Raw genomic sequence first — 13,938 nt, 5'->3', positions numbered from 1 at the left:
GTTCTGCCCCTTAGTCAACTGTTACTGGAGCACAAACCAAAAAAGGGTCAGACTTGGAAAGGGCGAATTAAATCCAACTTCTAATTAAAAAAAAATCCTGAATTCTGCTTTTGAAGACCCATGGATGGCTCTGTATTTTCACTTTTAACTAATATCTTTTTAACGATTGAAAAAAAACACACACAAAGAGAACTTGTCAAAGTGTAACCCATTACCCAGAACGACCGACCATTACTGCCTCATTTCCCTTGCCCCTTCATCCATGGCTACACTCGTGCTATCTGTCTGTCAGACGCTCACACTCCAGGGAGCTTCGGGGTCAGACAGACAGTGATGTGGCAAATGGCTAAATGAATTATTGATCTGATGACTTTGGACAGGGACGAGACTGAGAGCACCCAAACATGTCTGGCTACAACCTGCAGTCTTTCCATCTGCTATCCCATTTTTTGGCGTCCTCTTTATTGCCAAACTCTCCCGCAGCCATATCACCAAAACGTTTAGATCTAGTTAGTTGTATACCTTTGTGCAGAGCTGTCTCATGATGAAGTTTAGTAATTTACTGGATATTCTGTGACAGATATTTCCCAGAATGTGTCTGAACGAGTGCCAGCAAGTGGATTGAGCTCATTCCATGTAAATGTGGGTTTTAACCTGCATGTAGAGAAGTTGAGTGGGATATTACCGTAGCAGTGTAGCGAGATAAAAGAGAGCAAGCTTCCCCAGCTTGAAAATTCTTCCATGTGTTCCCTTTAATTAGAACACAACATGTGCTGCGGCTGCAATGCATTGTGGTCTGTTGTGGCTGCTGTAAGTAAAGAGGTTGGAACGGTATCCAACCATCTTTTATGATGGGGTTTTCCAATGCATCATACAGTCTGACGAGAATGTCACTCAAAGAGACGTTTACTATCGAGGCGAAGTTCCTGCACTGGAAATGTGTTGACAAGATATCACATTACAAGTCAGGAAGATGAAACGCGGCATAAAGGCAGAATAAAAGAAGAGAAAAACACACATCTGTTTCATCGGACAGGTGCGTAGGAGAGGAAAGAATCCGTCAAAATTGCAAGTAAACTCCTGCACGCTGTCCAACTTGCAGAAAATACATTTGCCTTGCCTGAGGCTGAGAGAACGTTGCAAGCAAATAAATGTATTTTCTGCAAGTGTGCGGGAGTTTACTTGCAATAAAAGCTGTTATATTACGGCAATGTTGCTCAGTCAGTCCACAACTTTGGTCAAGACTAAAGTAACTCAAAAACTATCGGATAAATTACAATTGATTTTGGCACATCCACTCCCCTTTACCACAGCCTGGTCAGAAACATTGAATAAAGAGGCTGTTTGTGTGAACTGATTTGTAGTGAGTTTGTGTTGTCTCAGATTATGAGGATTAAATGCTAAAGCTGCTTGCTTGACTGAACCGAAACCAAATATTCCATCAATAACTCTGATGTGCCCTAAAGATGATTTAGGGGTAAAAGTCTGAGACCGAGGTGTGCTGCAGTTATTGCTCTTCTATCGAACAGTCACAGACGGTCGGCCCACCTCGTCTTACATCTCCACCGAGGTTACAAAATGTAATCAGTTTTGGATTCAGTGGAGATTTAGTGCCTTTATTCATTGCATGCAATAGCAGAGCTTCATTAGTATGAGCTGTGATGGGGGGGTTTGAGCTTTGCACATTCAAAGTTTCATGAGTTTCGATTCCATGTAGCCTAAATGGTGTTCCCCCAAAGGGAAAACAGAGGCGTAGTGTTTTTTAAAGGTTACTTCAGGTAGCTGAGGGAAAGGTAGAAGAAGAAGAACGAGGAGAAGGAGGAGGAGGAGACTGGTCTGTTTTGTCAATGGAGCTTCTGTTTTCCCCAGAGACTGAGGGTCAGCCCGGGAGGCTCGGCCTGTCACGACAAGATAGATGCTGAAAGATGCTTTCTTGTGGGGCTGAATTCAAAGTTTGCTGCCCCGCTCTGTTTACAATAAGTTCGGTCCTGCTCGAGAAGAGGAGGAGCTGTGACACAGGAGGGAGAGAGGTCAGCTTTGTAGAAGGAGCCTCAGTCTTCTGCAGGGTTCAGAGTTTAGCACTGTGCTGTCAGATACTTCTGATGAACCACTGAGAGAAGGAGGAGAAGCATATACGACTAATGAGATTAGATAAAACTGAAGAGATGTCCCAGGGGGGAAATTAGACCGGAGAAGAAGATGTAGAAGATGGAGACAGAGAGAACCAAAGATAATTCAACTTAATTAAAACAACTGAATATTAACGATTATGGAGGATATAAATATATCATGATGTTGCATCTTAATTTCAAGACGTGTTCTTTTTAAGCAAAAAATCTCTTGATTATGTTTTTTTAATTAACGTTTGATTATTTCATCCTTTTTCTACCATCTGAGCGGATTAACCAAAAAATGTATTCATGCAGAAGCACTTTTAAATCTATTTTACAGTGAAAAATGGCTGTTAAGGAGAACGTAGCATGACAAAGTGTTTGATTCTGACTCTACGGATCGTCGGTTGCACCGCGTCTCCCACCGTCAGTGTTCAATTCTTTTAACCACGACCACAATCAGACTTATTCACAATCTTTTTTCTTCATCTCTCCTTTAACAAAATACAATGAATCCTTGTTTCCTCACTGAGAATGGTCATTCACAGTTTCCATGACCACCCACCATGTCTTGTTTTTCTCGACCAATCTTCAATATGTTCTGTTAAACAGAGAAAAGCTGCAGATTCTCACATTTTAAAGGTTGAAAATAGAGAAATTACCGTAAAACACGGAATATAAGTAGCACTGGAATATAAGACGTGTATAAAAAACATGTATACAAGTTATTTCAAGACTATCTCAATTTTTTCCAATTTTCCAACACACACATTTTATGTCGAGTTTGCATTCCCTGCTAGCTCTCGGTGCTGTAGTTGAGCTCAGCCTACGATAACGTTGATTGTTGTGAGGATGGCGGCTGCACTGGCAATCATGACGGCGCATGTCCGTGACGAAGCTTTAGCACAGTAAAATACCGCTCTGCATTTTATACTGGTATATTGTAGCACTGGTATATAGGACTCAGCCCACTTTTTAGATGAAAAAAATATTTATTAAAAGTGCGTCTTAGAAACCGAATTTTACAGTAAGGGACTCAAAAGATTAATTGATGAAAAAAAAAAGTGCAGTATAATGTTTCGGGGTCTGCTACAAATAATCAACCCACTGTTTTAGCTCTATGATCCTCCAGTTTATAACTTGAACCATGGAGGTGAACACTAATATAAATTGTTATTATACGAATCGATTTGGAAGACAGTGACTAATTGGGTATTTTGTCTAGTAGTGATAGCCTTTAAAAATACTACAACATCCTATTAAAGGAGCAGTTCGCCCCTGGAAAAAGCCACTGTCAGTCAAAGCTGGTGTTCTCTGTAATCGATTGAAGCAATAATATTTGAAATTGACGCCATAGCTGTGGAGAAAGTTGTACAAACAGCTTGTGGTTTCGCCCATTCTACATTCTTACAACACCCAGCATGCATTGCGCCTCTCTGTCTGAAAGGAACGACCCAGCGAGAGACGCTGGAGTGAAATACTACCATTTCACTGCAGGTAATGGCTCAGAGTGGTACAGAATCCAAAATACAACGAGAATATACCGGTGGATCGTCTAAAAAATCTTCAGGTCTGCAGTCTACATTTTAAACCTGACGATTTTGAACGAGACATGACATCGGAGGCGGGCGTCCTAGAATGAGGAAGAGTAGTTTAGCGAGAAAGAAAAAAAGAAGTTCGTTTTTTGCATTGTTCTACTTCCATGCCAACCCTTCTGAAATAATTAGAAACCCATACATATAAACGCATATACACTAGGAGTTTTAGTTTCTTCCTGCATACAGAAAGCCATGAAGGTTACAACTGATCCTCAAAAAATTGGAAGTAAAAGTCCGAATAGGCCCCATTTCCAGGTACAAAATGACACACACACGCACACACAGAAGGATGATGTGAAAGTCTGCGTGTCAGTCGAATATATCAGAAACTTCCTGCATTAATCCAGCCCTGCATACGTCCCTCATCAGTCTGAGACAGACCCCCACCAGCCCATCCCCTTTAATCATTCATGTTCTAATGAACTCAGGTGAAAAATTGATGAGCGGCTCCACCTCTCATCCGTGTGTGCTAGCAGGACGTATTTTTCTTCCCTGCTCTCAAACCTCACACATGATTGGCCTCACTTACTCTAATACTTTCCTCTCTCACACACGGAGAGACACGCGCAAGTCTTAATGCAGCAAAGTGAGGAGCTGTAATTTAATACATCAGTGATAATGACCCTGTCTGGCCTGAAGATTAGTGTGTTTTTGTGTCTTCACGTGAGGCTCTTTCAGGTCAGTCGTCGTCTCTCACATATTCCGCCCTCACAGCGTCTCGCTCTGATGCAGCTTTGCCCTCATCGGTTGCACCAGAGCGTCATTACAGTCTGCTCTACTGGTCGACATGCAAGGCTCAATCCATTTAGAGCTTCAAGGCAGAAAAAAAATTAAATAGGTACTGCAGAAAATATTCATTTTGCATGATAGACCTTGACTTGCTGAAATAACAAATGTAGATTTGGAGACTTTTTCATACATAGTCAAAACCCTTAAATTTGATTTGACAAAAAGACTGTTCAGATATAAACAACTGACACTTTACACTAGGCATCACGCTGAAGAAAAGAAACTTGCTCAGGTCTTGCGCACACTGTGTGGGCTGCGTCTCGGTGACAGAAGCAGGTCACCCTCAGCTAAGAACAAAGCTCAGAGTTTGGCACTTTGATCGGTGATGCCAAAGCCGAGCCGAGCTAATTACAACCTTGTGTTGTCTACCTGACAGAGTCAATCCAAAGTCACGGAGAGGCTGGCTGAGAGAGCTGGTTTGGCCGTTCATGGTTGGACCTATAATCATAATTACATCATGATTCATCATTAGTCCTCGTTAAGATAAAAGAGGTCTGAAAAATGACCCTGCAGTGAAACACTGACGTCACTGTGGAGCAAAAATCTGTAATGGAGTTGCCGATGTATGACAAAAGTAATCACCAGAAATACCATAAAACTCTTAGTAAGTAATTAAACATGGTGCTATAGAAACAGATGATGTAGGGACATTACATGTGTTACAAGGGAAGCATCTGCGGATACGCAGTTTAACATTAAGAGCCACTACAACAAGGCATGCATAAGACAGCAAGGTGACGCGGTGAAAATACTTAAAATGTAGGACATGTTTTTTTTCATATCTAAAATATGTTTTGCTGTAAACCCATCCACAGCTGTGCATAGCTTAGCCTCAGTTTTGGTACTTCTCCAAACTCAGACTCTGTGCTGACTGTAAGTAATATACTCATTACTGATAAGCACAACCCCACTTCAAATAATCTGAACTATCCTTTCAAACAGCCTAGTTGCGCTGCCCATTTTCCATTAAGGACACAGTTTCTAAAATAAGTATACTTTCAATAAGGGATTGGCATACAGATGTTGATCTTTTCCTTGGTCAATAACATAGATTGTGTTAAAAGATGGCCGACATGACAGCTCCATAAAAGTGAAGCCAAACCCTCTCTATTGCCCCCTGCTAACTGGCTGCTGTATAGGTCATAAAGCCCGCCTCCTCCATGTTAACAGATGGGACATGAGTCAAACTATAAAATCAAAATGTACGGCAATATATTTTTCTCAAACATGGTTTGTATAGTTAGTATCATGCCGATTTACGTCCAAGTGTTCATTTATCATTCATCAATCATCATTTATGATGCTGTCAAAAGGATGATTGACAGCTCTGTCAATCGTCAATCACTACAGTCATTGAAGTTTCCATACCTGTGAACGTTAACCTCAGACCAACACAAAGAAGCTGTTCTGCTGTTAAAAATGCCGACGTGCGTGATCCTTTCTGGTTTTTTCAGTAAGTTAAGTGTGTGTTTTGGGTAGCTGAAGTGGCTACGGCGGCTCCACCCGCACATCTCGACTGCACAGACTCTGGCTCCAAATGACGTCAGCATCGTAAGTTGGCAGCGCCTATCACAGGGGCTATAATGGCATCAGTTTCATACAATGAGAGCAGATGGAGACGTGTCATCCATCTATATATACTGTCATTGGTCAATAACTATCGATTGAATTTCCAGATCTGCCAGCATCTATACTTCTGGAAAAATCCACACTGAAACTCAGCTTTTATGTTATTCAACTGCTGTTTTAATAAATATTTTGGACTCTCTCTCAAAGCAGTCAAAACCATCTGACTGGCGACTCACTTACACCCAAACAGTCTATAAATATGTTCAAACACAATAATAACCTTCTAGGTTCACTGCAGTTTGGACTGTTATTTCAACCTTTCGAGTCCAACTTTGTTCAAACACAGGTTTGTAGACTAAACTATAATTTCACTGTTGGTTTGACGTGAATTTTCCCTCTGGAATGGACCTTTTTAAATTTGTTAATGTTGCAGAAGATTGCGTTACGGTTTCAGCTGGTTCAGCCTGGCCGGTGCATGAGTGGGAGTGAGAGCTCTCTGCTTCAGTGTTGTAGACCACTTTGTTTCCCTCTCTGTCTCTCTTCTTCCTCTCTGTCCTTCTTATTCTGCGAGGTTTGTAAGTGACGAGTTACGAGCCATGAAATTACTGAAATTTAACAACAAATCACCTGCGGAGGAGAGGAATTACACTCTGAAAATAAGCTTCCCCGCTCTGCTTTTATGACAGTATAAAGCTTCTGTATCAGTGTTTGTTTGTAATCTGACAGAATAATGCTGTTAATCCTCACAAGCTCTTGAAGAAAGAAAGAAATCTTCATTTTAGTGTTAATGAAGGATAATTATTACAGATGGACTCCTCCAGGCGTGTTTGTATTTAATCTGCCAGTGTTACAAAGTCCTCTAGAGATAAACAAACAGGCTGCAGGAGTTCTCTGGCGTCTCCGCAGATTTTATTCTCACTCCGACTACAGAGAGACAGGGGGGTGGTGGAGGAAGAGAAGCACAGCAAAGGTCTGCTCCTTTCCAAAACAAACCAACCTGGTGATTAAAATGAGTAAAAACACTGACTTTAGCAGTTACATGTTAAAAATCCGTGTGTCTCTCTGCAAAGGGCAGGAGAACTTGTTTTTAGGATGAGGATTCTTTTAGTGCTCATTGTTTGCAAGGTTTTACTGGAAGTCAAATTATCCACAGAGGTCTCCTCCTCTCCAAAACAAACAGCATTTAAACCGGTAAAAACACGTGGTTAAAACGTTTTTCAGAAGAGCATATGGGCTTTTAAACAAGCTGGTGCTTACTTTAGCTCACTAACTAACTAAAATCCTTCTTCCAATTAAAGGATACAGTTCAAACATTAGTTAAAAAACTAACTAAGTAGTCGACTGGCAATGTTTTTTATGAAAGCCCGCCTGAGACTCATGTAGGCTGGTTTTGGTATTTTTTGTGGCCCTGAACCAAAAAAAAAGAACAAACAGATTTGTATTAAAGCAGCCAAATCAGACTTAACTAACAATACTCCTGCTGGTGTTCTGAAAATGACAGCCACATAGATTTTATAACGGGCTGCTGATAATCAAGCAGCTGTGACTCACATTTCATGGAGCCAATTAAAGTACTATAGTTATAACCAAGGTGATACTGAACTCCAAACATGATACACTTTGTAGATTGGATGTCATTATCTCCAATATGCATCCATACACCCCGAGAGCAATCCAGTGGAAGTTCTCTGAACATCCATGAGTAGATTGCAAACAGGAAGTGCTTAAAATTAACTCAGCATATTCACTTGTGCACATTCCAAATATGTCTACAAATAGTTGCTTAAAAAAGAGGTTAAAATTGTAGCCCTCAGCTTATACACATAAGGTGCAATTGCCACTGATTGGGGGGTCTTTCAGTGACCCTGCTCTATCGTATACAATAATACAAAATTCGTTATATGTGTTTATGCTTACAGTACAATATTTTGACTGTGTTAAGGAAGAACTAGCGTTTTAAATTGTGTAAAGTCTTTCAATGACTTGGCCTTTGGAGTGGTGCAAATGTTTACGCAAATTGCAGAGCTTTTTGTTTTTTTTGTTTTTGCGATTGTGACCCTGAACGCCTCGCTTAATTCTTAAGTGTGCCTTCTTTGTGAAAGCTTACCACTCATTTAAAGAATGGGTATCTTTGGAGGACACAGTGCTTTTGTTTTGGTTTTAATAACCATAGTCATCAGGTTAAAACTTAATTTAATTCACATCAAATGCTGAGTTTAAAACTGAAAGTTTGACAGTAAAGCTGAAATATGCATCCCACTGTTAGATTTAGAACTTCACTGAAATATTACCTCTGCGGAAGCTGCTGTGCAGAGTGATGTACAATTAATCCTCTCATTTTAATGCTTCAGTAGGCAAGATTTGTAGAAAAAAAACGTCACCTGTTTCATCAGCCTAAATCACAGCAGGGCTCCTGCACAGAGGACTGTCCCAACTCCACTAATTGGGAGGACGTAGATTAAGTGTCCGCCCACATGAAATCCTCAGTTGTGAGGTGCAGAGGGGAAATGTCAGCACAGGAAGTGACAAAGATTCTGTTAAAAGGAAACTGGACTCACTTACATTACATATTTGAATATTTAGGTATGGATAGTTTTTAACTTAAAAAATTGATGGGAAAAGATTGAATGGCACATTTGTCCATGTTTAGTTTTAAGACCAATTGGTACTACAAACTGTTCAGTTTGCAAATGGTGAAGTTTGAATCTCTATCATTTGAAGTTCAAAAATAAATCTTTAAAATCTGGTGCCACAGCGAAATCAAAATCATAATCCTGCTCCTTTTTAATTAGGTTTAACTTCTATATAACTTCTGTTGTCCTTTGTTTTCACAAATCGTATATTTCCTAAGCTATCACCCTCCCCGTAACTCACTTTGGTGGGGACAAACTGACCTCCTGTGGGTATCCTGGCATTTGAACGCGGCACTTTATTTGACAGCCTTTGAGAAATCGACAAATTTGCATTCGTTTAGAGTATACAGGAGCCCTGAGAGCAGAGTTTTAGAGCTGGCTCGGGGACAGTATAGGAGAGAAATGGTCATAAATACAAATGATAAATCACATCTGTGTGTAAATGAGCCAGACTGAGACACCTGGGCTCATTTCCAAACAGCAGGTTTCACCTTTTCAGTGGCATGGCTTTCTGGACGACAAGTTTGGAGAAAAGCTACAAAAAGACATTAAATCTGTTGAATTACACATACGTTTTTTCAAAACACGTTAGGCATGTTGCACAAACATGTTGTCTTTCTCGTGTCCTTCATGAAGCCCTCCAAGGGGCTTACTACATTACAGTCCATTCATTACATCTCCATTAGGAGTTAAAGATGGATGACTATGTGGCCTTGTTCTCTGATGGGATCAATATGGATGTTAAATAGCCTGTGCAATGTGTCCCTATTGATCGTGAGATCACTTGATGACCTTGATATACAGTCAGTAGCCTACACCCTGAATAACCTTGGTAGACAGAAGGAACACTGAATAAAGTCTCAAATCATGTAAATGAAGTGCCCTTTGTGTCACAGTAACAAATGAGCAAAACTAAACCTTTGATTGTCCTCTCAGTGAAATGTCTGAGCTAAACTGTTAGCTAACAGTTGGATATTCTCCAATATAAACAACAGAACATAGCTATTAAATATTTGATTCATTTCACTGTAAGCTAACAGAGCTAAACGGTTAGCTAACAGTTTTAAATTGCCCAATGAAAACAGGACAGGGCTGTAGAATATTTGATTTAGTTTTACTACTTCAAATCAGCAGTAAACAACAAAACTGCTAACAGAAAACAAGAGTCGAACCAATGCTACAAAGGCCAACATACAATGTTACAATTTTTATCATCAGAAAGTGCTAAGTCATGTGGCAAGCAATGCTAATACCTAGCTAACAGCTATGCTTGTCAACAAAATATGGACTCAATTCATGTCAGAGTAAGTATGAGTAAGTTTTTTATAGTAGCCTACCCAATACTTGCTCACTTACCCAATAATTTCTGATAGTCTAAGGCAAAATCATAAGACAACCAAATCACATCAAAAGAACCAGCTACGTTTTCTGCTAAGCCTTACAGTGTAACTACAGTTGTGGGAGAGCTAATCGCTAGCAGCTAGCTGAAACGTGCTAGCACTGGTCAGAAAATACCTTGTATTGTGTACAGTTGTTGTGTCTATGTTTTTTGCACCTGGATGTTTTCATCCCCTGCCACTTTGTTCAATATCTTGTTCAATATCTCATTTGATAAGGAGTTATTGATAATGGGGAAAGCTCCCCAAGCTAACAGGGTAGCTAACTGACATTTAGCTTCCTCTTTATGCTCTGTTTTGGTATCTGATAAACCTTCAAACTCATGGATGTATAATACTAACTGGACTCCTGGGTTGTAATCGGTCTTGGTTCCACTACAATGCAGTCCTTTTGGGTTTTTATGCGAACTGCAGTTTAAGTTTATCCTAATTTATCTTTATCCACAACCCTCTGCACTTTTTATATACTGGTCTCCTCTACTGTGAATGCATACTGATGCTACAGCAGAATCCTGTCCATTATAAAACCCGATATATAATGTAACAAAGTGAATCATTCTCTTTGTTCTTTACATACTCCTTCTCCTTGAAGTTACTCTAAATGCCCTCTGTATCAGGTTGATTCATAATATTGGATCATATTGCGTCTGGCCTCGCTAATGCACTGTTGTAGATCTCTCTATCGGGTGGGTAAGTGAAATGCTTGTGTGTGCAAAGTGAAGTCAAGGTCACCCGGTTTTGGTGCGCCATCTGATTCCAAATGGCGATATTTTTCCCATTAATCTGGCTGGGACACTGTACCTTTCAGACATGTTTATGCAGTTTGCGACTCTTAGCCATTACGTTCCCTGACTTGTCCTCTTGTAGAAGCAGATTCGTAAGTAAGCAGAAACAGCTCAATAACCTGCTTCCGTAGAGGTAAAATGCTCTGAAATCTGATACTTTTATGTCTCATTAAATGCCTTCCGAGAAACATTTCTCTCCAAGAGGTAAGATCTTCTGTCTTAAGTGGATTGAAACAACCTGAGCCTCCCTTTTATTGTTTGCTGTTTCTGATCCTGCATTTTGGTCCATTTCGGCTTCATTTTGCTTTCACTGTGCATGTGTCATTGCAATTGCTTTGAGTCTTGTGTTCTATATTATTTTGTGCTCATTACATATAGTGTTGCTGCACTGCCATCTGGCACCCATATGTTGTTTGCCTCTCATAAAATACCTTTGAATCTTTCTGTAATGATGCAATATTGGTTTGTCTTGTGCAAAGCTGCAGAGTCACACAGGAGGAGGATACTTAAAGGAATACTCCAACAACATGTTAAATACTGGGTCCCTGTTAAGTTGTGTTCAAACCAAAATCATAGCATATTTCTTGCATAGCACAATATCCTAAAAAGTCAAATGAAATATGTTAATTCAAGTCAAGCAATGCAACTGATGTGAATCAAGCAGTGTAAGTTGTACAACACTTTGAGATTGAGATTTAGTATTTTAAAAGGACAGAGCTGAAAAAGCAGGAATTTACCCTTTGTACACATCTGCATAATGATATAGTTTAATCGGCATTTTGACACATTTATTGCAATAAAACACAGCAAAACCTTTTAATTTTTTGTTCTTACTGCTACCAGATTTCAGTCGACTATGACTTGTTAGATACAGTGAAACTTCTACTCACCAGAGACACATGGATAGCTGCTCCACAGCTGAAATGAAATGCTGGTAGTTGGGTTCCATCTGAGAAATCTTGGTATCAAACTAAGCCGAGTCTGACCTAGCTAATGTGTTCATACTGGGCACTGGCCTGCGGCTGTCACAAGTAGCTGGAAGCAGAAGTTAATCCAACATTCCCTGGAGAAGTGGGGAAATTAAGCAGTGTGCACCTTAAGGTGATTTAATGAACCCAGATACAACAACCAAGGCGAGTAAACACAAATGTCCCCAAACCTGCAAGAAGTAATGCAAAATCATGCTCGCTTTTGGTCTGAACACAGCTTTAGGCTCTGCTGGGGAAAAGTTTGTAGCTCCTTTTGGGCATTATGGATGGATTCCAAATGAAACTCCTCTTAGAAACATTTCAAATGACTTCTGCAGTCTGATTTACTATTATCTGCCAAAACTAGCTAAAGAAGCTGCTTCAAACGAAGCGTTATACATTTAATGAGTGAAATCCAGAAAGTAGTAGATTAAGCAGTGTTGTGGAGAGGCTGTAACCTGCTTGTAATTTCAGTGGAGTTTTCCTCCTTCAAGAACTTATTTTCTGCATCTCACTCTCAAACATCCCATTTGTACTGTCTCATGCTTGAAGGATTTGCAGCTTTGCAACAACACATGCTGTTAAAGCAGATAAATATCTTCTGTTAAATCCTTCTGTGTATTCACCTTGCTGCCTTTCTCTCCTCTGTCTGCTCTCTTTCTCCCAGTTGATCAAGGTATGTTTGAGAACTCCATCGCCCAGCAGCAGAGTCCTCAGACCTCCAGGGCGGGTCAGCCCTCGGCCCGACGCTCCCCAGCATCTGCTAATCCAAACCTGGGGTCGAGTTTGGTGGACTCGCCATCCTCGGGAGGCCAACAGAGACTTAAAAATGCCTTTAATCTGGGCAAGGCTGTCGGCGCAAAGGTAAGAACGGCACAATCATTAATTCTGATGGTCCACACGTCAGTTATCCCTTTAAGTCTCAATGTACCTTTTCTTTCCTTTCCTTCTTTCTTTACTCTTTGTTTCTCTCTTTTTACTTTTGTATATTTCTTTTCTCTTTGGTTTATATTTCTTCCTTTCTTTTTTTAAGGTCAATGATTTGTTAAGAAGAAAGGAACCAACCCACCTCGGGGACATCGGGGTAACTGAGGTTAACAAGAGCGCTGGTGCCGTGTGGAGCTGTATGGACCAGATGAACCAGACTACTGCTAACAGGTACACACAATGGCGCCGCCATATTGGTTTACTGGAGCCTGAAGTCACCAAATGTGGATGAGAGGGTAGAGCTGCAGAGGAGCGAGAGGTTGAAAAGCTAAACAGTCGGTCTGTGGCTGATCCATTAGCTTGTGAATGAGCTAGTTTAAATTTCCCAGGAGGAGATTCTGTTTGCGGTGGTGACTGACTGCAGGTGTTAATTTATCAGACTAAACAAGTAGCGGACTCGCAGCTAGCTCGCCCGGTGAGATAGCGACGGGTGAACGACATGTCAGGGGAAAAAGCCAACAATTTCTGACTCTTATTTACTGGCCGACGATTAAATAAATGTTTGACAAACACTGAACAGGCTGACAAGCAGCTAAAGCGAGCACAGTATACCTGATACTTAGTGCTACAAATATATCAATACATTAATACTAGCATAACTCCCCGAAAAGCTGGAGCTCAGACTTCTTGCACGGCCAGAAAGTTCCATAAACACACAGAGAGAGAGACAGATTATTTGTCCAAACTTTGAATGAAAAAGTCCCCAAAAGGCTCCAACAACACAAACAGGTGAAGTTAAGTTCAGTAACTGTGTGTCTGTGTTGAGGTCTAGCAGACAGCCAGCAGTATCCACCTGTCAATCAAGTGACCCGGCTCCTATAAATGAAGAACAGGCGTGTCATATAAAAATTCACCCCCCGTACAGTTATCTTGAACAATAAAATTAGCTATTTAGAGCTTTATAGCTACTTATTTCTGCACCTTCCCATCTGCTGTGATGTTATTTCCTGGTTTCTGGAGCCAGCCTCAAGTGGCCACTCGAGGAACTGCAGTTTTTTTGCACTTTCGCATTGGCTTCATTTTTCAACACCGGAGGTTGCCGCTTGACAGACACACACACACTCAAGCACACACACATTTCCTCCACTCTTAATTTAAACA

The 13,938-nt window shown here is 40.6% G+C and overlaps 1 protein-coding gene across 1 annotated transcript in view; it reads left to right on the top strand.

The window, feature by feature from the left end:
- Nucleotides 1–13,938, top strand: part of nos1apa (nitric oxide synthase 1 (neuronal) adaptor protein a) — a 214,202-nt gene that overhangs the window by 196,352 nt on the left and 3,912 nt on the right. The window contains exons 11-12 of the mRNA XM_069679904.1: nt 12,518–12,714; nt 12,884–13,008. Coding sequence (XP_069536005.1) covers nt 12,518–12,714; nt 12,884–13,008 — 322 coding nt within the window. The remainder of the gene's footprint in view (nt 1–12,517; nt 12,715–12,883; nt 13,009–13,938) is intronic.

Source organism: Semicossyphus pulcher, unplaced genomic scaffold, assembly GCF_022749685.1.
Source record: "Semicossyphus pulcher isolate SPU_LCO1_2020_fin unplaced genomic scaffold, fSemPul1.0.p SCAF_4, whole genome shotgun sequence".
Classification (NCBI taxonomy): domain Eukaryota; kingdom Metazoa; phylum Chordata; class Actinopteri; order Labriformes; family Labridae; genus Semicossyphus; species Semicossyphus pulcher.
Note: the sequence above shows the minus strand (reverse complement) of the source record. Positions and strands in the feature narration are given on the sequence as shown.